This window comes from Podarcis cretensis (genome assembly GCF_951804945.1).
Source record: "Podarcis cretensis genome assembly, chromosome: 13".
Classification (NCBI taxonomy): domain Eukaryota; kingdom Metazoa; phylum Chordata; class Lepidosauria; order Squamata; family Lacertidae; genus Podarcis; species Podarcis cretensis.
Window position 1 is genome coordinate 18,894,877 of NC_137182.1, and position 26,310 is coordinate 18,921,186.

Here is a 26,310-nt window from a genome sequence, read left to right on the forward strand (position 1 = left end):
GAATGGGGTGTGCAATTCCACAGAATTTAGTGATTCACGGTGGTTAGGATTGTGCTGTTAGTGCAACTAGCAAGGCACTAAGACGCAGTGGTGTGGCTGCTCCTTAAAAAGGCTACCCTGGACCCAATGGTATGCATTTACTAGAATTTTTTTGGTAGGGGTTAAAATGTTCTTCTAAGTGTTCTTGCCTGACAGCCACAGCTGACTTCTGCTTTGGTGTTGTTTAAACCAGAGGTTCCCAAAGTGAGCAATACCATCCCCTACAGGGCAGAGGGGTCACCTATGGGGTGCCAAGGAGCAAGGGGGAACCAGAGGCATAAAAGACTTCAAAAAGCTGATATCACTGGATGAAGTCCATCATTTTTGCTGAACGAATTGAGCTATATCATTTTATCTGGATTCTAAATAAATGTGGTATTAATCGTTACCATTTTGAATCTCACTGTATTATTATCTTGGGTTGTGCAAACCACTACAGTGGTACCTCAGGTTAAGAATTTAATTCGTTCTGGAGGTCCGTTCTTAACCTGAAACTGTTCTTAACCTGAAGACCACTTTAGCCAATGGGGCCTCCTGCTGCCACTGCGTCGCCGCCATGCGATTTCTGTTCTCATCCTGAGGTAAAGTTCTTAACCCGAGGTACTATTTCTGGTTTAGCCGAGTCTGTAACCTGAAGCGTCTGTAACCTGAAGTGTCTGTAACCCAAGGTACCACTGTATTCGAAAGAATGCTTTTTATAGAATAGGGGCACTGGGGATGAGTATATGAAACCAAGGGGGCAGGACCCCCACAAAAGTTTGGAAGGGGGCAGTGGGGAAACATTGCAGAACAACTAATGATGTCGATCACCATGCGGACACAGGACAGTCCAGTTTCAATCCACCACTAATTCACTAGGATTGCATCAATGTTGTTGCTGGCATCCGTCTGCCTTGGGAGACAATGAAGGAGTGCCCCTTTGAGAGTGAAGTCAAAGTGTTGAAAGGTTGCCTCAAAGACATGCTATAGAATACCTGCTTAAAAAGTAAGTAGTAAAGTGTGCAAGTAGGACTAGACAAGTTCTTTTGCGGCCAGCTTGAGAGATTTCAGAGCTTCATCTGGTACGCAGGCTGAGACCCTACCTGCCCGCAGACTGTCTCGCCAGAGCAGTGCATGCTCTTGTTATCTTCCGCTTAGACTACTGCAATGCGCTCTATGTGGGGCTAGCTTTGAAGGTGACCTGGAAACTATAACTAATCCAGAATGTGGCAGCTAGACTGGTGACTGAGAGTGGCCGCCGAGACCACAACACACCTGTCCTGAAAGACCTACATTAGCTCCCAGTACATTTCCGAGAACAATTCAAAGTCTTGGTGCTGACCTTTAAAGCCCTAAATGGCTTCAGTCCTGTGTACCTGAAGGAGCATCTCCACCCCCGTTGTTCAGCCCGGACACTGAGGTCCAGTTCTGAGGGCCTTCTGGCGGTTCCCTCCCTGCAAGAAGTGAGGTTACAGGGAACCAGGCAGAGGGTCTTCTCGGTAGTGGTGCCTGCCCTGTGGAATGCCCTCCCACCAGATGTCAAGGAAATAAGCAACTCTCTGACTTTTAGAAGATATCTGAAGGCAGCCCTGTTTAGGGAAGTTTTTAATGTTTGATGTTTTATCGTGTTTTTAATATTCTGTTGGAAGCCGCCCACAGTGGCCATACCTACCTCAGTACCCCTCATCCAGGTGGCCACAGGTGCTGGTTCCCCAGTGATGGACACGTCCAAGCGCAGCTTGTTCCCAGCAACCACCACAAGGGTGTTTTCATTAGTCTTTCCGGAACAATCCAAGTGGATCTTTGGGGGCTCTGGAGAAACCAGAAATGACTTGAGGGGGGAAATGAGAGACAACCTCTTCTCCACACCACCACATTTAATACCTTAAACCAAGACACACATTTTCCTCACAGCACAGCTATTCACTGCCTGCTGCCCCACAAGGCCACAAACAATTGGAAGTTGCCTTTTATGGGTTTTACTTCTTTGATTTTCCCCATTCCCTCCCTCATTTGTTTCTGAAAAATTAGAAAAACATAATTGAATTTTTTTCCTGTGTCCCGCCCCCCCCCCCGGGCTTTCACATCTCTACTCTCTCTTTCTTCTGTTTTTAAAATAATTTTTATTAAATTTTCCATTTTAACAATCCAATCAAATGACATTAAATATTCCAAATTATACAAATACATATCATATAGTCCGAATATTCTGCCAAATTATAAATTTTTATTGGGACTTCCCATGCTTCAAGTTCGGGGGGGGGGTTCTGATCTCTACTCTCTCTTTCTTAATGGATATTGAAAAAAAATCCTCCGGCTTTCATACCCACCCACCCACAAAGGATGGCAGGGCCCATCCAGGACTCACCTTGCTTGGGGACATATTCAATCTTGATTTCTAGAGTGGGAGGAGAACAAATGGGGGAAATGAGAAACAGCCGTGAGTACCTCTGGAAAGTGTGTGATGTTGCCACCATACCTGCTTCCTCCCTCCCACATTATTTTAGAATTAAAGTGCAGTGGGATTCCACACCAGCAGTGTCCCTGTGAGAAATGGGGACATCAAACAAACTGTGTCAGGATGCTGTCAGTGGCACCTGTCTGTAAACATTGAAATCAAACAGGAGGGTAAGAAACTTTTCCTTGCCTTTATACTTTCCTGGGAAATCTCCCAGGAAAGTATAAAGACAAGGAAAAGTTTCTTATCCTCCTTTTTGATTCCAATCTTTACAGAAGCTATAGAACCCAGCCTCAGGGGCAGAAGAAGGGGGGGCAGTGGGGGTGGACTGCCCCGGGTGTCATCACTGAGGGGGTGACATTCGGCATGCCACCCACCCACAACTCCCAAGCCTACCCCAAGCCGTCGGGTGAAGGGGGGGAGCTGTGCTCCCTTGCCTGGCGGCCCTCCCCCGATCATTCTGACAGCTCAGGGGAGGTTGGGAGTCGTAGGCGGGTGGCGCGCAATTGACCCCCGCTCCTGGGCTGCTTTCTGGGGAGGGGGAAGCCTCCCTCGAGCTGTCAAAAGTAAGAGGGAAGGGAGGAAGGCTGCTGGCAAAGCAGCATAGCTCCCTCCCCATTTGCCCAGGAAGCAGCCCACCATGGGCCGCTCACTCCACCCCCCATGGGAAGCTCACTCTGCCCCCTAAGGGGGCTTCGCCCCCTGGGATGCTTGCCCCACCTCATGACCCCGCCCCCAGGTGCATAGCATGTCCGCCGCTCCAGGTGCCAGAGAAGAAGAAGAAGAGTTTGGATTTGATATCCCGCTTTATCACTACTCAAAGCAGCTAACATTCTCCTTTCCCTTTCTCCCCCACAACAAACACTCTGTGAGGTGAGTGGGGCTGAGAGACTTCAGAGAAGTGTGACTAGCCCAAGGTCACTCAGCAGCTGCATGTGGAGGAGCGGAGATGCGAACCCGGTTCACCAGATTACAAGTCCACCACTCTTAACCACTACACCACACTTGCTCCGCCTCTGCCCAGCCTCTTGTATAATGGCGTTGTCCCAAGTCAATCTCCACCCCCTGTCTCTCTCACTTACTCATTCGTCACTTCTATGGGTGCTGAAACATGCCCTCTGTCTTTGAGCTCTTTGCTCTCCTACTTTTAAAGTTCGCCTGGTTCTGGGAGATGGGGAGTCTGGAATGCTTTCTAATGACAACATGTCAGCCGGGTGTTGTTCTGGCTCTCCCATGACTTCCCCAGCTTTCCCCCTCATCTGCCTCTGAGCTGCGAACCCCTGTTGTAAATCTACACAATGTCTTCCTCTTCCTCCTCCCTGGAAGGGTCAGGATGGGTAGGGGGTCTCCACCATTCCTTCTCCTCTGCCCAGTCCCTGACAAACGCCTCCTCACAGCGAGGGAAGATCCATAGGGGCTCAAGTCCCTGAGCATGTCTTTGAGCAAGAAACATGGATTCTGCAACAAGCGTGGAAACTGGTGTGTTTCACCTCAGGGGTGAACCTCAAGGCCTTTTGTACACTGACCCAGGAAGTTGAGCTTGGCGGACAGAGAAAGAGCATATCCATCAGGGACGAAGGTGTAGTCTCCCTCGTCCTCTGGCCTCACGTCATCAATGACCAGCTTGTGGAACCTGAGGGGTGAGAGCACGATTAGGGGCAAAGCAGATGGAAGGATGGAAGAGGCTTCAGATGGCAGTCACTGAGAAATGCCCTGTTCATAGCGGAAAGAGGAAGAAATCCCGACGAAAGGAGAATGGATTTTTAAAGTTAATGGACTAGCAGGAGATAGCAAAGCGGACAGCAACAAAAACACCCCATCAAGAGATCAAAAAGATGAGAACTTTGTCGAAGAGTAGAGGGTTTTTTTTGGCCATTTGAGAAAAAACTGTGGCTGAATGAAAACGCAAAAAGGATTTGAATAAACGGCAAGGAAAGGAGAATAAATAAATGATTGTAATGTACCGTATTTTTCGCCCCATAGGACGCACCGCCCCATAGGACGCACCTAGTTTTTGGGAGGGGGGAAATAAAGAAAAAAAAATTTATTTCCCCCCCAGGCACGGGGCTGGGCCGGGGGGAAGCCCGAGCTTCCCTTGACCCCAGCCCCCAGAACAGCCTGCTATCCGCAAGCCTAGGGAGCCGCATCAGTCTCCCCAGGCTTGCGGAGAGCTGTGCGAAGCCCAGAAGCGCTCTTCAGCGCGCCCCAGGCTTCGGAATGCAGGCAGCTCTGCGCGACCCTCCGGAGCCCGGCGCGAAGCCACACCGGGCTCCCGGAGGTCGCGCAGAGTTGCACGACGCCCGGGAGTGCAGGCAGCTCTGTGCAACCCTCCGGAGCCAGGCGCGGCTTCGCGCCGGGCTCCAGAGGGTTGCACAGGGCTTCGTGAAGCCTGGAGAGCGAGAGAGGTCGGTGCGCACCGACCCCTCTCGCTTTCCAGGCTTCAGCGAAAGTCTGTATTCGCCCCATAGGACGCACACACATTTCCCTTTCATTTTTGAAGGGGGAAAAGTGCGTCCTATAGGGCGAAAAATACGGTAAGCTATAATTCAACAGAAAATAAATGGCAGTTATGGCAGCCGATAAAGGAATACAGTGGTACCTTGGTTTAAGAACAGCTTAGTTTATGAACAACTTGGATTAAGAACGCTACAAACCCGGAAGTAGGTGTTTTGGTTTGTGAACTTTGCCTTGGAAGCAGAACATGTTGAGTGTGTTCCATTTATAAATTGAGTCCCCCACTGCTATGGAAAAGCATGCCTTGGTTTAAGAAGGCTTTGTTTTAAGAATGCACTTCCAGAATGGATTAATTATTAATTAATTAATTAATTAATTAATTAATTAATTAATTAATTGAGTGTTTGTGGGGGGGGAGGCTCGGTTAATTTCATTGTACACTGATTGTACATTGACAATAAAGGTATTATATTATTATTATTATTATTATTATTATTATTATTATTATTATTTTATTATCATTATTATTATTATTATTTCCCCTTCCTCTCAGGAAATCAGAACATTAACAATATTTTCAGCACCTGCTAAAAACATTTCTGTTTAGACAAGCCTACCTGGGTATGTAGAATATTGACATATGCTTTAATCTGTTTTTTAGCTCATTATTGATTTTAACTCTTTTTCAAATCTTTTAAGTACAGTATATGTTTTTATTGATAATGTTACAGTTTTTATTCTTCACGTAAACCACTTCGAGGTTTGTTTGGTAACATTAAAGCGGTAAATAAATTGTATGAAATAAAGAATATTCCAGTGCAATACATTAGACCAGTGATTCCCAAACTCTGGTCTCCCGCTGTTTTTGGACTACAACTCTCATCATCCCTAGCTAGCAGGACCCAGTGGTCAGAGATGATGGGAATTGTAGTCCAAAAACAGTGGGAGACCAGAGTTTGGGAAACATTGCATTAGACAGAGAAGTGATGGCTGGCGCAAGGCCTTCTCATGAGATCTGTGACAGGATTCGAAGCTGGATTTTACAGTCCAAATGTGATACTCTACCCACAATACCACAGAAGAGTCACCTCTGCTTACAAAAGCAAAATGGCGGCTGCCAATGGAGCCGCAGAGTCTGCAACTACCCCACATAACACGCTTGGCCCTCAGAGAACGCTGGCTTCCCTTTAGGCTCACCTGCCCTTGTGAGAGATCGTGATGCGTTTGCTGGGTCGGACCTCGACTCCGTTTTTGTACCATTTGCCGGTAACCTTCTCATCCGACACTTCACACTTGAAGACAGCCTGCTCCGCGGCTTTGACGGTAAGGTCAGCAATGCCCTGAAGAACCTCCAGCTGTTTGTCTGGGTGGCAAAAGAGAGAGAGATGAAGAGGACTGATCCCACAGCATCCCACGTGGGGGTGGAAGCCATCCAAATCTCTTTCGGAGGCTATCTACCCGCTGGTCCAACCAGTCCTCACAAACCTTCAACTATAAGGTCTGCCTCTGACTGGCCGCCGTTGGTCATGATCATGTAGCGCCCAGCATCCTCCTTGGTGGCTTCGTTGATGATGAGAATGTGCTTTTTGCCATCCTTCTTGAAGCGGTACTTAAACGTCTCTTCACGGGTCAGCTCTACACCATCCTTCGACCTGGAGGCAGAAAGAAAGGAGAGGAGACTAAGATGGAGAGGGGGGCAAAGCTTGGAAGACAGCTAGCTGTTTGTTTGTTTGTTTGTTTGTTTGTTTGTTTGTTTGAAATGGGATTCTGTCAGGTTTGGTTTCTTTCCATTTCTCATTATTCCAGCCATCGTAAGTTCAGTTCACCACAGTTCACAATCAGTTTGCAATTTATTTATTTTTTAAAGGAAAATCACCAGCATTTTAGTGTGCCTTGCTCCATATATATGTTTAATGTCATTGTCATCAATATGTGCCTTTCCCCTAACACATGGATAGGCAAACTAAGGCCCGGGGGCCAGATGCGGCCCAATTGCCTTCTCAATCCGGCCCACGGACGGTCCAGGAATCAGCATGTTTTTACATGAGTAGAATGTGTTTTTATTTAAAATACATCTCTGGGTTATTTGTGGGGCATAGGAATTCATTCACCCCCCCAAAAAAAAAATATAGTCCGCCCCCCCCACAAGGTTTGAGGGACAGTGGAATGGCCCCCTGCTCAAAAAGTTTGCTGACCCCTGCCCTAACATATACTTTCTCTTTTCTTGTTGGAAAACTGCACCACAAAAAGTCAGAGAAGGGTGAATTTCGAAGGATAGGCTGCTTTTGATTCACATATTGTTTCAGGAACCGAGGCAGGCCTCACATTAAAATGTGAACTGAACTGAATTGCTCCTTTGTCCCTAATAATATCTAGACACGCTAAATGGGAAGGGAAGGAAAAGGGGGGGGGAATAAGTCTGCCTTAAACATGGGACAAAAATCTGCACTAAATTCAGTGTCGTGCTTGTGTGTGTATAGAAAAGCCTGGAAAGGAGGAAGTTTGTCCTGCAACAGAAAATCTCCTCCAAAGGCACTGCCTGAACAAGTTGCTTTGAACGCCCAAGCAATTGGCAATTTATCTGAATCCACTGTAGAAAATCGGAAACTGGCAGAGGAAGCCATTCAGAAAACTGAGGCACTGGAGCAGGAGGTAAGACCACTGCATAAGCAGGTTGGGGAACAACAGGCCTATTTGTCTATGATTGAACTTCGAGCCCGGGAAAACAACTTAAAATTGAGGTTTATACCAGAACTTGAATCCAAACAAGGGAATCTAATTGAGTTTTTAACAAAAGAATTTTCCAAGTGGTGGCCTCTGGAGGAGGAAAAAGACTTTAAAATTGTGACTGCCTTTAGGCTTGGGAAATTCATAAAGAAGGACAAGCCCAGAGATTGTTTGATTACCTTGAGATCCAAGGAGGAAAGGGACAAAATATTAGGACTACACTACGGAAAGTCACTTGAAATTTTGGATAAAAGAGCAGAGATTTACAAGGACATTCCTAAACAACTTCTGGACCTTAGATCCACCTATCTTGAACTTGTTAGGCTGTTGAGAAGCAACTCAATTATCTTTAGGTGGGAATTTCCACAAGGACTATCTTTTACGTTCAGAGGGAAGAAGGTGAAAATCAAAACAGCTGAAGACAGAGATAAATTCTTGAATACCTATGGAGAGGACCTTCAGAAAGGGATTGAAAGACCTTCAGGGGCTGGACCACAGTCTTTACCAACACCTACACCTGTGGGGCCTGAAGGCCAGGATAAAAAGACACCACCACCAGAACAATAACAGATTTGACCAGGATGTCTCTGCAACTTCTGAGCTGGAACATAAATGGCGCCAACATCCCGGAGAAAAGAAGAAGGATATTTCACATTTTGAAAAAAGAACAATTGGACATTATCTGTTTACAAGAAACACATGTGACTAGGCTACATAGAAAAGTGTTAATAAATAAAAGATTAGGCCAAGAATTTATCTCTTCGGATCGAGTAAAGAAAAGAGGCGTGGTGATATATGCAAAAGAGAGCCTGTCACCAAAATTTTTATTCAAAGATGAACAAGGACAAATTTTGGCAATTGAGATTCAGACTCAAGGAGAAAAGTTTTTGATATTAGGAATTTACGTGCCAAATGAAGGAAAATCGGAATTTTACAAGAAGCTGCACGAGATCATGCTGGACTATCTGAACTATGATAACATCATTATGATGGGAGATATGAATGGGGTGGTATCAACAAACATGGATAAATCGCATAGCCAAAACGTAACAAAAGAAGGCAGACTACTCAAAACATTCTTTGAATTGACTGACAACATGGACTTGATTGACATCTGGAGAACAAAGAACCCTCTAGGAAGAGAAGGAACATTCTTTTCTGAAGCCCAACTGACTTGGACAAGAATCGACCAAATCTGGATAACTAGAGGCCTGGCACCCAAGATAAAAAAAGTGGAAATCTGCCCAAAGACCTGCTCCGACCATAATGCTGTAAAGATGGATATGAGATTAACGCCAACCGGCTCCTTTAGATGGAGGATGAATGACAATTTGTTTAGAGATCAGGAGATCAGTAAAAAGGCCCAAAAAGTTTTGAAGGACTATTTTGAAATAAATTTGAACACTACGGTGGAAAAAAGAATTGTCTGGGACGCAAGCAAGGCGGTTATGAGGGGGTTTCTGATACAGCAGAATACTATTAAGAAAAAAGCACAGAATGAGAAAAAGGATAAGATTTTGGAGAAAATTAAAGAAGGTGAGAAGAAACTAAGATCGAAACCGAAATCAAAGGAGATCCTAAGAGAAATTAAACATTATCAAGCACAATATTCAAAATTGATAAATCAAGAAGTGGAATGGAAAGTTAAGTTAATGAAACAAAGATCCTTTGAATCGGCAAATAAAGGTGGAAAGCTGCTAGCATGGCAGCTGAAAAAGAGACAAAAACTGAATACAGTAACAAACTTAGAAATTGAGGGAAGAAATATTCAGAACCCAATGGACATCAGAAAGTGCTTCCAGAGATATTTCAAGCAATTATATACACAAGGGCCGCAAAACGAATCAGAGATAGAACAATTTTTAAAGAAGAATGGATTACCAAGGTTGTCTCTACGGAACAGAACAATCCTGAATTATAAAATAACACAATCAGAGATCGAAGAGGCCATTCAGAATATGCAATTGGGCAAATCTCCAGGGCCAGACGGGCTTACCTCCAAATATTACAAGACATTGAAAGATTATTTGATACACCCATTAATGGAGGTTTGCAATGAAATTATGGAGGGGAAGAAGGCACCGGAGTCGTGGAAAGAAGCTTTCATCACATTGATACCCAAACTAGAAACTGAAAAGACACAACTTAAGAATTACCGCCCTATCTCCCTCCTAAACGTGGATTACAAAATATTTGCAGACATTCTAGCAAGTAGATTTTAAAAAGTTTTAAATGAAGTAATTCATAAGGACCAGGCAGGCTTTCTCCCAGGTAGACATTTGTTTGCTAATACAAGGAACATTATTGATATTTTGGAACTCTTGCAAACAAACATCAATACAAAAGCAGTGTTGATATTTATAGATGCGGAGAAGGCCTTTGACAATATTTCCTGGAAGTTCATGAAGAAAAACCTGGAAGGAATGGGAGTGGGGCAGGGGTTTCAGAATGGGATAGAGGCAATTTATTCAGAGCAAAAGGCAAAACTGATAGTGAACAATGTAGTGACAGAAGAGTTTAGAAATGAAAAAGATACACGACAAGGTTGTCCTATATCCCCTTTGCTATTTATATCGGTCCTGGAAGTGCTCTTAAACATGATTAGAGGAGACCGGTTGGTGGAAGGTATTCAGCGAAAGAGTATAAACTTAAAGCATTTGCAGATGACCTAGTATGGACCTTACAGGAGCCAGAGCCTAGTACCAAAAGGGTTCTGCAGCTGATTTATGAGTTTGGTCGAGTGGCGGGATTTAAACTTAATAAGCAAAAAACCAAGGTTCTAGAAAAAAACTTGACTTCTTTAGAATCAGAAAGGTTTCAGAAAGAGACAGAATTAAATGTGGTCAAAAAAGTAAGATATCTAGGGGTAAACATAACAGCGAAGAACAGGAACTTATATAAAGATAATTATGAAAAATGTTGGTCTGAAATCAAAAGGGATCTAGATGTTTGGTCAAGATTGAAACTTTCCTTGTCAGGACGTATTGCTGCTGTTAAGATGAATGTATTGCCAAAAATGCTGTTTTTGTTTCAAACTTTGCAGATTGTGGATAAAATGGAGTGTTTTGGGAGGTGGTAGAGAGATATTTCTAAATTTGTCTGGCAGGGCAAAAAGCCCAGAATCAAGTTTAAGATATTAACCGATGCTAAAGAAAGAGGAGGCTTTGCCCTGCCAGACTTAAAGTTGTACTATGAATCAGCAGCTTTCTGCTGGTTGAAGGATTGGCTACTTCTTGAAAACACTGATGTTTTGGATTTGGAAGGATTTAACAATGCTTTTGGTTGGCATGCATATTTGTGGTATGACAAGGTTAAAATACATAAGGCTTTCAAGAATCATGTTGTCAGAAAAGCAGTGTTTAATGTCTGGTCGAAATATAAAGATTTATTGGAAAACAAGACCCCAAGGTGGTTATCACCAATGGAGGCTAAGGCCCCGAAAAGACTCAATATGGAGGCCAAATGGCCGAAATATTGGGAAATAATAGAAAAAGATGGAGACAATTGGAGGTTGCAGAGTATGGAGAAAATAAAGGATAAAGTGCGAGATTGGTTACATTATGCTCAGATTAAAGAAGTTTTTAAGTTGGATAAAAAGATAGGATTCCAGGTGGAAAAATCAAAGTTAGAAACAGAACTGTTAGAACCCAGCTCTAAGATACTTTCAAGAATGTATAACCTGCTGTTAAAATGGAATACACAGGATGAAACGGTCAAATCAAGGACATAGGGTATAACATTATGTTTGCTGACTGGGAAAAGTTATGGACCACAGGTTTGAGATTTACGGCATGTAATGCCTTGAAAGAAAATACTATGAAAATGATATATAGGTGGTACATGACTCCAGTCAAGCTTGCAAAGATATACCATGTGTCTGATAATAAATGTTGGAAGTGTAAAGAAGCTGAAGGAACATTCTTTCACCTCTGGTGGACTTGCCCTAGAGTGAAGGCTTTCTGGGAAATGATATATAATGAGCTGAAAAAGGTATTTAAGTATACCTTCCCTAAGAAACCAGAGGCCTTTCTCTTGGGCATTGTCGGCCAGAGTGTGCAAAAGAAGGATCAAACTTTTTTTATGTATGCTACGACAGCAGCAAGGATACTTATCGCTAAATGCTGGAAAACCCAAGATTTGCCCACACTGGAAGAATGGCAGATGCAACTGATGGACTATATGGAACTGGCGGAGATGACTGGCAGAATTCGAGACCTGGGAGAAGAACTGGTGGAGGAGGACTGGAAGAAATTTAAGGATTATCTACAAAAATATTGTAAATTGTATGAATGTTAAGAAAGATGTAAGATTAGTAATAATATGGCTTCAACAAATTAGTTATAAAGAATTCAAATTTAAGTGTAATTGGAAGAAAACATAAAATTTGGTTAAATAGTATTTTATAATTAAATCTCTAAAAGAGTGATTTTAAATTCCAAAATTTGAGATTTAATCTTGGGAAATTATATTATATGAATGGAATCATCTTAATAATTTGCCAGCAAAATTTATGAGTTTAGAATGCAGGAACAAGAGGTGTGAGGAAGTCCTAGGATGAGAATGAAATGTGGATATTGGAAAATACTATGTTATTATGTATGCTTTTTATTGTTTTAAATTTTTTTAATAAATATTATATAAAAAAAAAACAAAGGCACTGCCTCTTGCAGAGAGGCACCTTCAATATATTTTGTGTACAAACAATAAATCCATTGAAGCATATGATGCTTCCTTTTTTTTTTTTGTATATAATTTTTATTAAATTTTTGGCTTCACAATTTAAAGTACTCATTTTTTATATCCTTAAGATATCAGTGACTTCCCTTCTTCTCTTTCCATGGTTCATTTTACATATGATAAATCCCTGCATATTTTACAGAAACTATACCGTTCAGCATTCCATTATTATTGCATCCATCAAAACATGTTTACACTGTTGAATTTATCTTAATGCTGCCGGCGTTTACAGCTGTGCAGAGTTATTTCCCATATGCAGTGGTACCTCTGGTTACGAACTTAATTTGTTCCGGAGGTCCGTTCTTAACCTGAAACCGTTCTTAACCTGAGGTACCACTTTAGCTAATAAACGTTTTCTAATAATAATAATAATAAATAAAAAACGTTTTCCAATCTTCTCTAAAAGTATGTTCTTCTTGTTCTCTTATTCTATATGTTAAGTCTGCAAGGTGTGCATATTCTGTCAACTTAAGTCGGCATTCTTTGGTTGGGACCTTGCTCCTTTTCCATTTGGGGGCTAACATATGATACTTCCTGATAGTGGTACAAGCATCTAGTCCAGGGAGATCCAACTTTTCACACTAAGTGGGCCACAAGAGTACTTCAACACAGGACCCACGGTCCGGTCCGCACACTGACTTATCGCACAGGGAGTGGGACCAAAATTTGACACCTCCTCCCAGCCCTCCTGCTGCCTTCTCAGAGCTGGATAAGTGGGCTTTGGGAAGGAGGCGTGAGGCTCTGGCAGGGTCCTAGAGCCCTCCCACCTCCTTCTCAAATCAGGGAAAACACTAACTAGGCTTTGGGAAGAAGGTGGGAGGACTCTAGAATGCTGTCAGAGCCCTTACACCTCCTCCCCAAAGCCCAGCTCATTGCTTTCCTGGCTTTGGGAAGGCAGTGCGAAGGTTTCAAATGTTGCCCAGGGCTGCCCAAAACATCGGACCTGTTGGGAAACTGTGTACGTGCAGCTACTCACACAGAGTCAATTAAGGTTTGGCAGACAGCCAGAAGGCAATCTGAAGGAGTAAATCTGCCTGGAGATAACAGAGGCATGGAGACCGCTCCCTGATTGGTCAAGCTCTCTCAAAGGAGTGATAATTAATGGCCTACTAACTGGAATGTGTTTGAGTTCAGTAGTTCAGTGTGTCAGTGTAGGAGTTGTGAGTCGTGTCAGAGAGAGCTAGCAAAAGATCCATGTTCTGTTCCTGTAAATAGTCCACTATATATAATAAACATCTAACTACAAGTTCCTGGTTCCTGCTTCGTCTATCCTGTCTGCAGCCAAGTTGCCAATTGCTTCCGTGGATTCTGCATGTACTCTGCTAGGTCCTGCAACTAGTCAGAAAGTTGCGAAACACCAAATAGGTTTTGCCAATAGGACCACCACAATCTAGTCATCTATTGTGACAGACAGCAACTTGCCAGGGCCTTTCACCTTGCCTGACCATTTTAACAGGAGATGTCTGGGACTGAACTCAGGACCCTCTGCAAGCATCACACGTATGAGAAGATTCAAGAAGCAGCTCTACGGAAGCCAGGGCTGGAGCGGGAGGGGGTTGTTCGGATGACAACGGTCTGGGCAGGGGAAGTATGGGGAGGGAACTTACCATATCACCTGGGCTCCTTCCTCAGACACTTCCACTTCCATCTCCACCTTGTCCCCAACAAACACTTGCTGGTCATCCAGGGCACCAACAATCAGGACAGGTGGTTCTAGGGACAGGCAGACAGACAGACAGACAGACAGAATGGCATGGGCACAGCTCCAGGGCCAGCATCAGGCGGTCCCAAACACACCTCTCCAGCCCATCCCCTCTGCCTACCCCCAGCCACCTTGGCATCTTCCTAACTCTGCTAAGTTTGTCGTTTGCTGCATTTGCAGCACGAAGTGACCTCTCTGGGGGAATTTGTATATCACTTTCATTGTAAAAAAAACCCTCTAAGTTGTGTGTGTGTGTGGTTGGTATTATTTTTGCTGGCAGTGGAATGCACCTGGAGAATCACAGCACCAGCTGTGGCTGCAGACACTGGTATGGTTGATGGTATCAAAAGCTGCTGAGAAGTGTACAGGAACCCACATGTCTGCATGTTCTCTGTCCATCTCTCAGCACAAGTTGTGCAGGGGTTGTTGGTATCTGTCTGTATCGAGAGAAAATGGAATGTGCCTCTGGGAGCAAAGTCAAACTGCTGAGCTAGCAACACCCAAGGGGCGCAAGCCTGGGCAGGGTGTATGGACGTCCTGGGCTGCCCAGAAGACAAGACCCCCTCTCTCGGCCTCGCTTTCCAAAGGAAAGCAGAGCAATACACTTGGCACCAGCTTGGCTGCAGGAATTGCCGGAAGGAGGCATACGAGGCGCCGTCTTAGGGACTCGTGTAGAGTTTACTCCTTAGACTTCTCTTCTCCCAAAGATGTCCCACAAAGCAGTGGGTATGGATTGTTCCTCAAGGTTTATTCCCAAAGCTTTCCTCCTGAACGGAGGTTCAGGATCAGTGTTTTCCTTCTCCTAGATGCGCTACCTTCCCAGTTGGACGACCCCAGTCTGCCCTCATTCACCTCCAAAGCTCCTGCAGAAACCTCCTTCTTGACTGTTGAATCCAGTCTCACCCGCTCAATCCATGGGAGTCTGTCTTTGCATGCAGAGGGACTCCCTAACTCATGGAGGGTTTGGAATAACCCATCCGCTCACCCTCACCTGGTTTAGCCGGCCAGTCGAAGCCATTCCCGGGATGTGGCTGCTGTCGCTGGCAGCTTCTCAGAGCCACAGATGAGAGCCGAGCGCAGGGGCAGAGAGGGGACCATCGGTCGACAAACTACCCAGAAGGAGCGCAACAGGTCCCCCAACAGAGATACTGTCCCTCCCTTTACAAACACACACAGTCTCTCTCTCTTCTTCCATCACACTCACCTTTAACAAAGACCTCCGTGAAGCACCTCTCTTCTCCGCAAACGCATTCATAGGCTGCGTCGTCAGCCAACGTGGTCTTAGTGATGGTCAGGATGCGTTTCTTGCCCACGTTCTCAAAGATGTATCTGCCCACGGAGAAGAGACGCCACGTCACAACTGAGAAAAACTAATCCAGAGTCCGTCCATCTCAGCAGCTGTTTTCCCATTTTTCCCACCCAACAGAACCCAACTCTGCTTTTAGAGGATGCCAAGAGGCACCCTTGGCTATCCATCCACATTCAGACTCACTTTCCACTGGGCTTGATCACTTGGCCATTCTTCATCCATTTGATAACAAGGTCTGGGTCGCTCAGCTCCACATACATCTTGATCTTGTGCCCTTTGTCAACTTGGTAGGCTGGGTCCAGTTTTTTGATAAAGGCTGCAAAAGAGATGGGGAGAGGACTACTAAAAACGCCTTTGGCGCCCCAGCCTGCTTCCTACTTCCTTGCTGCAGTCATGAGGTTTCTGCTCCAAGTACAGCCTCTTCCTGTCCTGAGAGCTAAAGATCTCCACTTCCACCTCAGGGGGAATTTCTGCGCTCCTGTCACTAAGGCGCACGGATCACAGCAGCCAGCTGGCATATTGCTTCCATCACTTCAGCACAGAACGCCACCTTGATCTCCTTAGGAGAAAGGCGGGATAGAAACACGGCGAGAAAAAGGGAAATGGATGGAAACCGCAGGAAGGGAACGGTACCTGAAAAGGGAGTTGGGTTCAAATCCCCTCTCAGCCAGGAAGCTCACTGGACGACTCTGTGGGCCAGTTGCCGTCTCTTAGCCTAAACTACCTCACAGGGTTGTTGAGGGGACAAAATGGAGGGGTGAGGGGAAAGAATTGTGCATGTTGCCTTGAGCTCTTTGGAGAAAAGGCCCAGTATAAACATAATGCACATATAAAAAGGAAGGAAGGAAGGAAGGAAGGAAGGAAGGAAGGAAGGAAGGAAGGGGCACCTCTCAGGTGGGCGCCATTTTTATTCCAAGAGAGGTGTTTTGGCCCCTCTTTTTCTAGAAAAACAGCACTGAGGGGGGTGCTGGATGGCACTGTGCTGAAGGACCCCCTCCATCCTAGAGCCATCTCCCCACAGCACCGCAGATAGTCAATTAGATGTGGCCTCCTCCCTAAATTTCCCAGAAGGTCTGATACGGGGTCCAGGCCCACCCACCCATTCCTAAGATACCCTGCTCCCAACCAGTGACCTCAGGAGACTTGGCTCCCAGGCCAAAAGGCAGAGAGTCCAGGCATTCTGACTGACCTTCGCTCTTCTTGACTTCCACCTTGGCTTTCTTGAGCCTCTTCAGCATGCCACGGAGGTCGGTAATGCCATACTCAAAGGCGATGCGCTCATACTCGCTCTTCTTGGTCACGCCTTTAAGCAGCTCCCAGATCTCTGGCGGGATCCCCAAATCGTCGTCGTCGTCCTTCTTTTTCTTCTTCTTCTCCTCTTCCAACTGCTGCTGGCCCTCTCTGCACAGAGAAGGAGGAAGGACCTTTTGAGGTGTAGCTTCCCGTAGGACCATCATTCAACCCCTGCACCCCACTCACAATGGGTGACGTGGATAAGAGACTACACTGCATTCACAGAAGTGCGCTCCTCAACCTCATACCCGTGCATCTCTCACGGGGAATTAATTCTGAGTCCAACCCAGCCTCTCAAGCTACCACAAAGTGCATGTTAACAAGAACTTCTAAGAAATTGCAAGGAACAAGATGAAATGGTGGAAGAAGTACAATTTAGGCCTGAAATTATTCCCCTGTTAGGTATGGAAATCTCTTCCACATGGAACTTTGGGGGGTGGGGTGGAGGCTGGACAAAGCATGGAATTGGGGGGAGGGCAGAGGAAGTGGGAGACTCTCCCTAACATTCAAAGTTGCTGTCCTCAGCCTCTGATTGGCTTCCAACCTGCCCTCCTCCAATGCCAGCCACCTATTACAAAAAGCTAATCTCCAGTCCCTTTGCATCTGGACTCCTGCCTGTCGTCATGAGCTGCTTTGCTTTCTGCCCACGCTTGATCATTTTTGACCACAGCATTGGCCTAGTGGATTCCCCCATGACCAAATTCGGTTTCTAGACTTCATCCTACACCTACAAGGGTCTCCAAGCAGGTTAAAAAAAAAAGGTAAAGGACCCCTGGATGGTTAAATCCAGTCAAAGGCGACTCTGGGGTTCCGGCGCTCATCTCGCTTTCAGGCTGAGGGAGTTGGCGTTCGTCCACAGACAGCTTTCCAGGTCATGTGGTCAAGCATGACTAAACTGCTTCTGGCACAACGGAACACCGTGACAGAAGCCAGAGCACACGGAAACGTTGTTTACCTTCCCACCACAGCGGTACCTATTTATCTACTAGCACTGGTCTATCTACTAGGTCTGGTCTGAAGCTCAACATCAAAAAAACGAAGATCATGGCCACTGAGCCCATCACCTCCTGGCAAATAGAAGGGAAAGAAATGGAGGCAGTGAGAGATTTTACTTTCTTGGGCTCCATAATCACTGAAGGTGGTGACAGCAGCCACGAAATTAAAAGACGCCTGCTTCTTGGGAGAAAACCAATGACAAACCTAGAAAGCATCTTAAAAAGCAGAGACATCACCTTGCCACCAAAGGTCCATATAGTTAAAGCTATGGTTTTCCCAGTAGTGATGTATGGAAGTGAGAGCTGGACCATAAAGAAGGCTGATCACCGAAGAATTGATGCTTTTGAATTATGGTGTTGGAGGAGACTCTTGAGAGTCCCATGGACTGCAAGACGATCAAACCTATCCATTCTTAAGGAAATCAGCCCTGAGTGCTCACTAGAAGGACAGATTGTGAAGCTGAGGCTCCAATACTTTGACCACCTCATGAGAAGAGAAGACTCCCTGGAAAAGACCCTGATGTTGGGAAAGATGGAGGGCACAAGGAGAAGGGGACGACAGAGGACAAGATGGTTGGACAGTGTTCTCGAAGCTACCAGCATGAGTTTGACCAAACTGCGGGAGGCAGTGGAAGACAGGAGTGCCTGGCATGCTCGGGTCCAGGGGGTCACAAAGAGTTGGACGCAACTAAACGATTAAACAACAACAACTTGTGTGTTTTCGAACTGCTAAGTTGGCAGGAGCTGGGACAGAGCAACGGGAGCTCACCCCATCGCGGGGATTCGAACTGCTAACAGTTTTTCTAAAATTGGCTAACACGAAATGCAATAATTGCTTGTGCTCTGAAATGGAAGCCACTGAGGAGCAATGTTTTGTTTGCCCAAGCATGCCTTGTAAATGATTTTCAACCCTTGCCCAACCGTTTCCCTTGTGTCTCTTGTGTTATGCACTAAGCTGGCGGGTAGGACTGCTGTTTCCCCACCTCTTAAGGCACTCCATCCTCTGACGGCCACCAACTGGGATGGCTTCAAAAGATTAGACCGATTCATGCAGATGAGGCTATCAACAGCAACCAGCTATGACTTGCTGGGGTGCACTAATTGGGAGAGTTGCTCTTGCGCTGAGGTCCTGCTCCCAGGTTTCTAATGGACATGGATACTGGGCCTTTGGTCTGATCTAGGAGGCCTCGTATTGTGTTCTTATTCTCCATTCTTCACCTACCTCTTCTTCAGCAAACCGCTGAAGTCCAGCTCCCCAGCAGTATCGTCTTTGCCGCCTTCCCCTCTGCAAGGAAAAGAAGTGGGGAGATATAACCCCAGAGCAGCACCCAATGAACTGGCTCAGCCTCCCGAGCAGCAGATGTCTGCCGCGAGTAAGGGGGCTGTGAAGATCAAGGCACAGCCTAAGAGTCTGTGCTCTAACCAGCGACACTTACGTCCTTTTGAAAGCCTGCAGTACGCCACCGCTTTCCTCTGTCCTTGGTGCTGGAAGAGAAGAAAACAGACTTCTAAAACTGGTATCTTGAACCTAGTTGGCTCTTCCCTTGAAAGGGTGTCTCAGCTTAATCTGAACTTTGCCAAGCTGGCAGCCTCCATGTGTTTTGGACTACAATTCCCATCACTCCGTTTTGGACAGCAACTCCCATGAGTCCAGCGTGGCCCTACTGGCTGGGGCTGATGGGAGTTGTAGGCCAAAATACCTGGAGGGCGCCATCTTGGTTAAGGCCGGATTAATACCATAGCAAGCCACATGCAGAAAGGGAGCTCAGCCACCCACAAACTCCTCCTTCCCCAGGGCGCCTCATTATCATTGTGCTGTGTGGGATCCAGAGAGTCTTTATTCAGCTGGTGCAGTGGACGAAGGCTTGTCCCTCCATGGATCTTTTAAGGTGCCACGGAAACTCTGGGCTGTTGTGATTCATTCTGCCATTTTTACTGTTTTGCACACATTATTCTACTCTTGTTACTCAGAGTAGGTACAGTACTCAGGTGAGGTACAGTAAAATATGTAAAGGCGATTAGGGAATTACAATAAACTCATGCCACTGCAGAGCTCTGCACATTTTTAAAAGGCAGGAATCATATTTTGGAAAAATAGTGATGATGATGATGATAATAATAATAATTGTTTGTTTGTTTGTTTGTTTGTTTGTTTGTTTGTTTATACCCCACCCATCTAGCTGGGTTTCCCCAGCCACTCTGGGCGGCTCCCAACAGAATATTAAAAACACAATAAGACATCAAAAATTAAAAACTTCCCTAAACAGGGCTGCCTTCAGATATCTTCTAAAAGTCAGATAGTTGCTTATTTCCTTGACATTGGATGGGAGGGCGTTCCACAGGGTAGGCACCACTACTGAGAAAGCCCCTCTGCCTGGTTCCCTGTAACTTCACTTCTCACAGGGAGGGAACCGCCAGAAGGCCCTCAGAGCTGGACCTCAGTGTCCGGGTTGAACAATGGAGGTGGAGATGCTCCTTCAGGTATACTAGGCCTAGGCTGTTTAGGGCTTTAAAGGTCAGCACCAAGACTTTGAATTGTGCTCGGAAATGTACTGGGAGTCAATGTAGGTCTTTCAGGACTGGTGTTATATGGTCTCGGGCCTTGGATAGATTTCTCAGACTACAAGTACATCAGAGACAAGGATACCTCTACTACCTGTCAGCTGCCATGAGCCCTTGGGACAGGGGGAATAGACTAGGAATCCAAATAGACAAATAAAAGAAATAAATATCCAGGGGGAGGGAATTCCAGAGGTGGAAAGCAGACAGCAAGAATGCCGCTCAGTGTGTTCTTGTGGTTCAGATTTCACAGGTGACGGGTTCACACTCACAAGACCACAAGGAAGGATGTTGCCTCCAAAGGATAAGGCTATTTAAGGAGCAATATTATATACGATAAGCTGGCAGGAAGCAGGAATGGGGTGACTGCTGGCTGAACCAGGCTCAGCCTGGCAGAGGGAAAGCAAACCTCCAAAACAGTATTTGCCAGCTTAACTTATGCCAGGTTCCCAGGTCACACCCCTAGAATGCCCCCTTTTCAAGATGTATGCCAGTTTAAGAGCCGCTGGGCTCAGTTCAGCCAGCTGGGTCCCTGTGTACCTGCAGCTTAGCTGATTATGGTGTGGCCCAGTTGTGCTGGATCCTAACCCCACTTGCTCTAGGATGACTCCTTTAGCGTTTACTGAGTTAGGGCTCCTGGTGGTACCTTCCACATCGATGTTGAAGGTGCAGCTGTCAAACTTGTCCTTGGCTGCCACCTCAAAGCGATAGTCCCCTCGGTCTCCGATTACCACTTTGCCAATTTTTAGCTCATAGGTGTAAACCTTCGGGAGCAAGCAAAGAATAAGCAGGAGGATTAAGGTTCGTTAGTGGCAACCATTTCCGCCGTAGCCTTTTGAGGATGATCCGGACAAAGCCTGGCATGTCTCAATCTCAATTAACAGAGAATTCTCCGTCGCCTTTGCAAACTATAATTCCCAGGATCCTTTGCAAGAAAGCATAATCATGTAAAAGGTGATTTACAAATGAATAAATAATTGCAACAGTCTGGTATGAGTTTAAGAAGGCAACAAGTCATAGGAGAGATGAATCGCCCCTGGCCTAATCCTTCACTTTTCCTTCTTCTGGGACTCACGTTTTTCTCCTTGTCGAAGCTGTCCTTGAACTGGAACCTCAGTCCGCTCTTGATACCCAGCTCCAGCCATTTCCCCTTGAACCATTTGACGGTGGGCTTGCAAGGCAGCAGAGCTCCGTTCACCTGCACTACGATATCAACATCTTTCCCTGAAAGACAAGACAACACGCATGGAAGTCATGATTTCCTCCACTTAAGAAGGAATCGCCTCTCATCTAAAGTCAATGCCTCCATGGGGCTTTTGCAGAAGAAACTGCTCAAGCACCAGCAGATGGTGCAAAACACAAAGATGTCACGAGATGGACGGGGCCATCGTTCAGTGGTACAAGTTTGGTCTCTGGCATCTCTAGGAAATGCCCCTCTCTCTTAAACTCTGGGGAGCCTTTGCCAGTGTTGACTTCATTTCTTTAACCGAGAACAGCATTTTTATTGTGCATTCATGACGATTTGTGCTCATGATGCTATCAGAGTGGTTACACACACACACACAGAGAGAGAGAGAGAGAGAGAGAGAGGATTCCAATTTCAATACTGTTTGTGCCTTCAGAAGACATGGGATAGTCACACCACTTCATTTCCAATGAACCTATCCTGCTGGAATCCCAGGACTGTTCTGGTTCGTTTTTTGTCATGCTTTTGTTGCGCTATAACACCTCCAGATGCCAATCACAGAACGAACCAAAGCAGGTTAAATCTGCCGCTAATGCACCACACTAAAGAACACATTACAGAATACAGTGGTACCCCTGGTTATGTACTTAATTCATTCTGGAGGTCTGTTCTTAACCTGAAACTGTTCTTAACCTGAAGCACCACTTTAGCTAATGGGGCCTCCCGCTGCTGGCGCGCCGCCGAAGCATGATTTCTGTTCTCATCCTGAAACAAAGTTCTTAACCAGAGGTACTATTTCTGGGTTAGCGGAGTCTGTAACCTGAAGCGTATGTAACCCGAGGTACCACTGTACTCCTGTGACAAAAACACCACTCTGGAGGGGCCCTTGTACATCACATGATTAGGACCAAACGGAAAGTGATGGGGCCACCCATGTGTGTTTATTAACTTGCCTATCTGGTTCACCTCCTAAGTAGCGTCATGATTTGAAATTTGGCACTAGCTTCAGTCACGTTACTGAAGGTGAGCCAGTCAGAGTCTAATCTGTAACTGGAGGACAGACTGCCTGGGAATCCCACATATACTCCCTCGAGGCAGCCTCCTCACTGTGGCTAACGCTTGCCCCCCCCCCCAGTGCAATTCTGCTCTGCCACTTACCACTTTCTATTAAGGCGCTTTCTGGCTTCTTGAGGAAGAGTGCGTCGGACTGAGTGGAGGGCTCCCCTTTAGCTTCATCTGAAAAAGAGGGAAGGGAAGGCGAAGAATGAGCCACACCTTGCAGGTGAGCTGGAAGCCGAAACAGGGTGATTTGGGAGTAGCAGGGTTCTTCAGGGCAGGGGGTGTGGGCATTGTTAGAATTCCTGCTCCATGATTGCAGTCATGGGATTTTTGTCTTTCACATGACGGTGTATGTTTTGACTCCACAGAGTGGGAAGTAACGGAGACAGGATGTTTGTGTTACTGTGTTCCGTGAAATGGGACTATTGTCCTTTGTTCCTTTTCTCTTTGCTGTCTGATGCTAGAGAGAGAGAGGGAGCCATGTTGCAGTGCTCCATGTGTGTTTATATGTAAATAAAGTAGATTAGCCAAAATGCTGAGTTGCTGAGGTCTGTTACGCATGATGCGCAAACTCTGCGGATCCCTAAGTGTGCCGGTGTCAGCTGGCATCGGTCGCTGTGATGTTTGGGCAGAAGAAAGCTTTTGAAGCTCCCGAATGATCGACCAGGAGGGAGGGAACATGCCAGTTGGGCATGTGTCTCTGCCAGGGTCCTACTCGAGTGTAGACTGAACTCCTGACAGGCATGGCCACCCTGGGGGTAAGAGGAGGAAGGACCTCAACTCAGCGGCACAGCATCTAACTTGCACGCAAACATTCCGCATTCAATTTGTGGCATCTCCAGGTAGGGCGGGAGTATTGTGTAGACAATACTAAGCTAGGCCTGACTCAGTAGAAGGCAGCTTCCAATGTTCCCAGGGCACAGGGCACAGGTAGGCCACAGTCCATGGGGCCCACTCATGAGTAGTATAACTCACATGGGATTAAGAGGCCAATGAGGAAATGTTCTCCTGTATCCCTCACTGACACAATGGAGAGTCCCAGATGGTTCAGGCATGTGGCTATATTTTCATTGCTGGTAAAGGTAAAGGACCCCTGGATGGGTAAGTCCAGTCATAGGTGACTATGGGGTTTTGGCACTCATCTCGCTTTTAGAGAGCCGGTGTTTGTCCACAGACAGCTTTCTGGGTCATGTGGCCAGCAGGACAGAACCGCTTCTGGCGCAATGGAACACCATGACAGAAACCAGAGCGCACAGAAACACCGTTTCACTGCTGGAGGAGGTGTCAAAAGGCAGTAGTAGCAGTAGTAGTAGTAATGGCTCAGTGGTTTAGACCACAGCACCACCTGCGTCCAGTAATAGCAGCAATAGCAGGCAATAGGTATTGGGGTAGGATATCACTGAAGGGTAGGGATACACCTCAGGAAAGAAGCTGAGATTTATTCAAAGCCCTGCAGAAGCTATGAGTAGGCATGGGACAACTTATTGATGGAAGGTGGGACATCTAGATAGGTAGCTGTGAGAACTATATACGAGGAGTGGTATGTCTCTGGGTACAGAGCATATGGAGACACAGATAACCAATATACAAGCAGTACCAGCAGATGTTAAGAACATTTTTCTCCAGGTTGCAATCTCTGGGCCTCACCTGATGGTGCCTGTTCTGCCGGAGCCTCTGCTAAGGGACACAGAAAAGGGGAAAAATATAAATAACGTTAGAACCTTGACCCAAACCACGGTGGTGTTTCTCCACAACTCCAAGTATATTTCCCCATTGCCTGAAGCTTGTAAGTCTGGTGAATATTCTCTAGGTCTGGAAGTTGGTACAGTCGTACCTTGGAAGTCGAACAGAATCCGTTCCAGAAGTCCCTTCGACTTCCAAAACGTTTGAAAATGAAATTGCGGCTTCTGATTGGTTGCAGGAAGCTCCTGCAGCCAATCAGAAGCCACAGAAGCCCCGTCGGACGTTCAGGTTCCAAAAGAAAGTTCGCAAACCAGAACAATTTCTTCCGGGTTTGTGAGCCAAAACGTCTGAGTTCCAGGGCGTTCGGGATCCAAGGTACGAATGTATTTTACTTTTGTTCCTGTTCTGTTCCAGGACATCCCTTATGAAGAATAATCAGAAATCTGTGCAGCTATGTTTTCATATCAGCTCACATGATGCATAAAACGAACCAGTATGTTTTGTTAAGTATGTGATGGTCAAACCTTTATGTAGCAGCTGCATTTATGGCTTAAGGATCTGGGGTCTAGATCGGTCTTGTGTCTTGTGTGACTGCCTGCTTTAAATACATATTGTCTAATTTTGGCTTTTAATTTTTTTAAAAAGGGCAATAATGTCCTTCTCAGTGCCATGAGGGAAGGTTGCAAAATCAGCAAAGCAGCACTTTTTTTTACTGGGCCAGCATTTCCAGTAAAACATATCATCTTACCTCTGTGCCATTTATTTAATTAAAACAGTCTGGCGGAGGCCTGCAGTTTATTAGTTGGGAGTCAGAGCTTTCGACGGCAACACGCCAGAAGATGAAAGTTTAATGCTGACCAGGAGGATGGGCAGAATATCTTTGTGTAGGTTACAGGGTGCACAAACTCTCCCCCTCTCAATTCTGGAAATTTAGGAATAATATTGCCCTCCTGTTCAACTAGAAATCTAATTAATGAAAGCAACTCGTACCAAAAACATGGCCTTTTCATTCAAGGCAACAGTTACATGGCACCATGCAACAGGATTTCCAGGGAATCAAACACAAGGACTTCAGCAACGGCCCCATCTGCACCATACATTTAAAGTAGTATCATACCGCTTTCAACAAGCATGGCTTCCCCCAAAGAATTCTGGGAACTGCAGTTTGTTAAGGGCGCTGAAAATTGTTCGGAGACTCCGGTTCCCCTCACAGAGCTACAATTCCCCAAGCTGTTAAAGTATGGTGAGAACTGTAGTTCTGTGGGGGGGGGGGAATAGGGGTCCCACAGCTCTTCATTCTCCCACTCCCCCAAAATTATGACTGGAGCATGACTCTCTCTGCTAGCCAGCATGTGTCTGAACATTCCTGGCCCCACCTTTCGCCTCTTCTTTCGCCTCTTCTTTCTTCTCCTCTTTCTTCGCTGCCTTTGGGTCCTCCTTCTTCTTCACCTCTTTCTTCTTTGCGGCTACAGAAGAATGAAAGTAAGACTGATTAGGAGCCAGAACAGAAGTACGGGGATAAGGAGCCGCTTGAGTTTGGTATATAGTCAAATATGCACACTGATTCCAAAAATATGGCAGTGGTGATATGCGTCCCAGCCACGCAGAGCTTTACGAAGTACCCCCGCCTCCCCACACCACACCAAAAGACAAATACCCTATTTTTTGCTCCATAAGGCACACCTGACCGTAAGATGCACCTAGTTTTTAGAGGAGGAAAACAAGAAAAAAAATATTCTGAACAAAAGAGTGGATGTATGACTTTTGTGGTCCACGCTGTGGCCCCAGACATGTGATTTGATGGCGAGTTTGGGGTAGCCCAGTGCAAAAATCCTGAGGATCCATGTGGATCCATGCTTTGTAACCACGTTTTTGCCCCATTGCAGCCCCAGGAAACAGTGGGTGAGTGATTTTTTTTTTGTGCAGGCTGTAGCCATGGACATGCTATGTGATCTGATGGTGAATTTGGGGTGACCCAATGTAAAAATCCTGAGGATGCATGGGCTTTTACCTCCCCCCCCCGGCAGCCTCCTTTATCGCTAGCGTCCCTTATCTCTCTCCCGATCGCTTGCAATCAGTGGCTTTGTTTCAACACCCACTTCCCTCTTTCCAAAAAAAAAAAAAAAAAAA

At 45.9% G+C, this 26,310-nt stretch overlaps 1 protein-coding gene across 3 annotated transcripts in view; it reads right to left on the reverse strand.

The window, feature by feature from the left end:
• Positions 1–26,310, reverse strand: part of MYBPC2 (myosin binding protein C2) — a 76,603-nt gene that overhangs the window by 24,383 nt on the left and 25,910 nt on the right. For 2 of the 3 annotated variants that reach the window (XM_079949300.1, XM_079949302.1), the window contains exons 2-17: positions 25,557–25,646; positions 24,145–24,174; positions 22,597–22,674; positions 21,328–21,476; positions 20,899–21,016; positions 19,130–19,178; positions 18,916–18,978; positions 16,595–16,806; positions 15,589–15,721; positions 15,301–15,425; positions 14,002–14,107; positions 6,416–6,582; positions 6,128–6,293; positions 4,003–4,109; positions 2,387–2,416; positions 1,691–1,830 (exon numbers count right to left, since the gene is read on the reverse strand). In XM_079949300.1, the coding sequence (XP_079805426.1) occupies positions 1,691–1,830; positions 2,387–2,416; positions 4,003–4,109; positions 6,128–6,293; positions 6,416–6,582; positions 14,002–14,107; positions 15,301–15,425; positions 15,589–15,721; positions 16,595–16,806; positions 18,916–18,978; positions 19,130–19,178; positions 20,899–21,016; positions 21,328–21,476; positions 22,597–22,674; positions 24,145–24,174; positions 25,557–25,646 (1,763 nt within the window). The remainder of the gene's footprint in view (positions 1–1,690; positions 1,831–2,386; positions 2,417–4,002; positions 4,110–6,127; positions 6,294–6,415; positions 6,583–14,001; positions 14,108–15,300; positions 15,426–15,588; positions 15,722–16,594; positions 16,807–18,915; positions 18,979–19,129; positions 19,179–20,898; positions 21,017–21,327; positions 21,477–22,596; positions 22,675–24,144; positions 24,175–25,556; positions 25,647–26,310) is intronic. The other variant, XM_079949301.1, reaches the window with a different exon arrangement.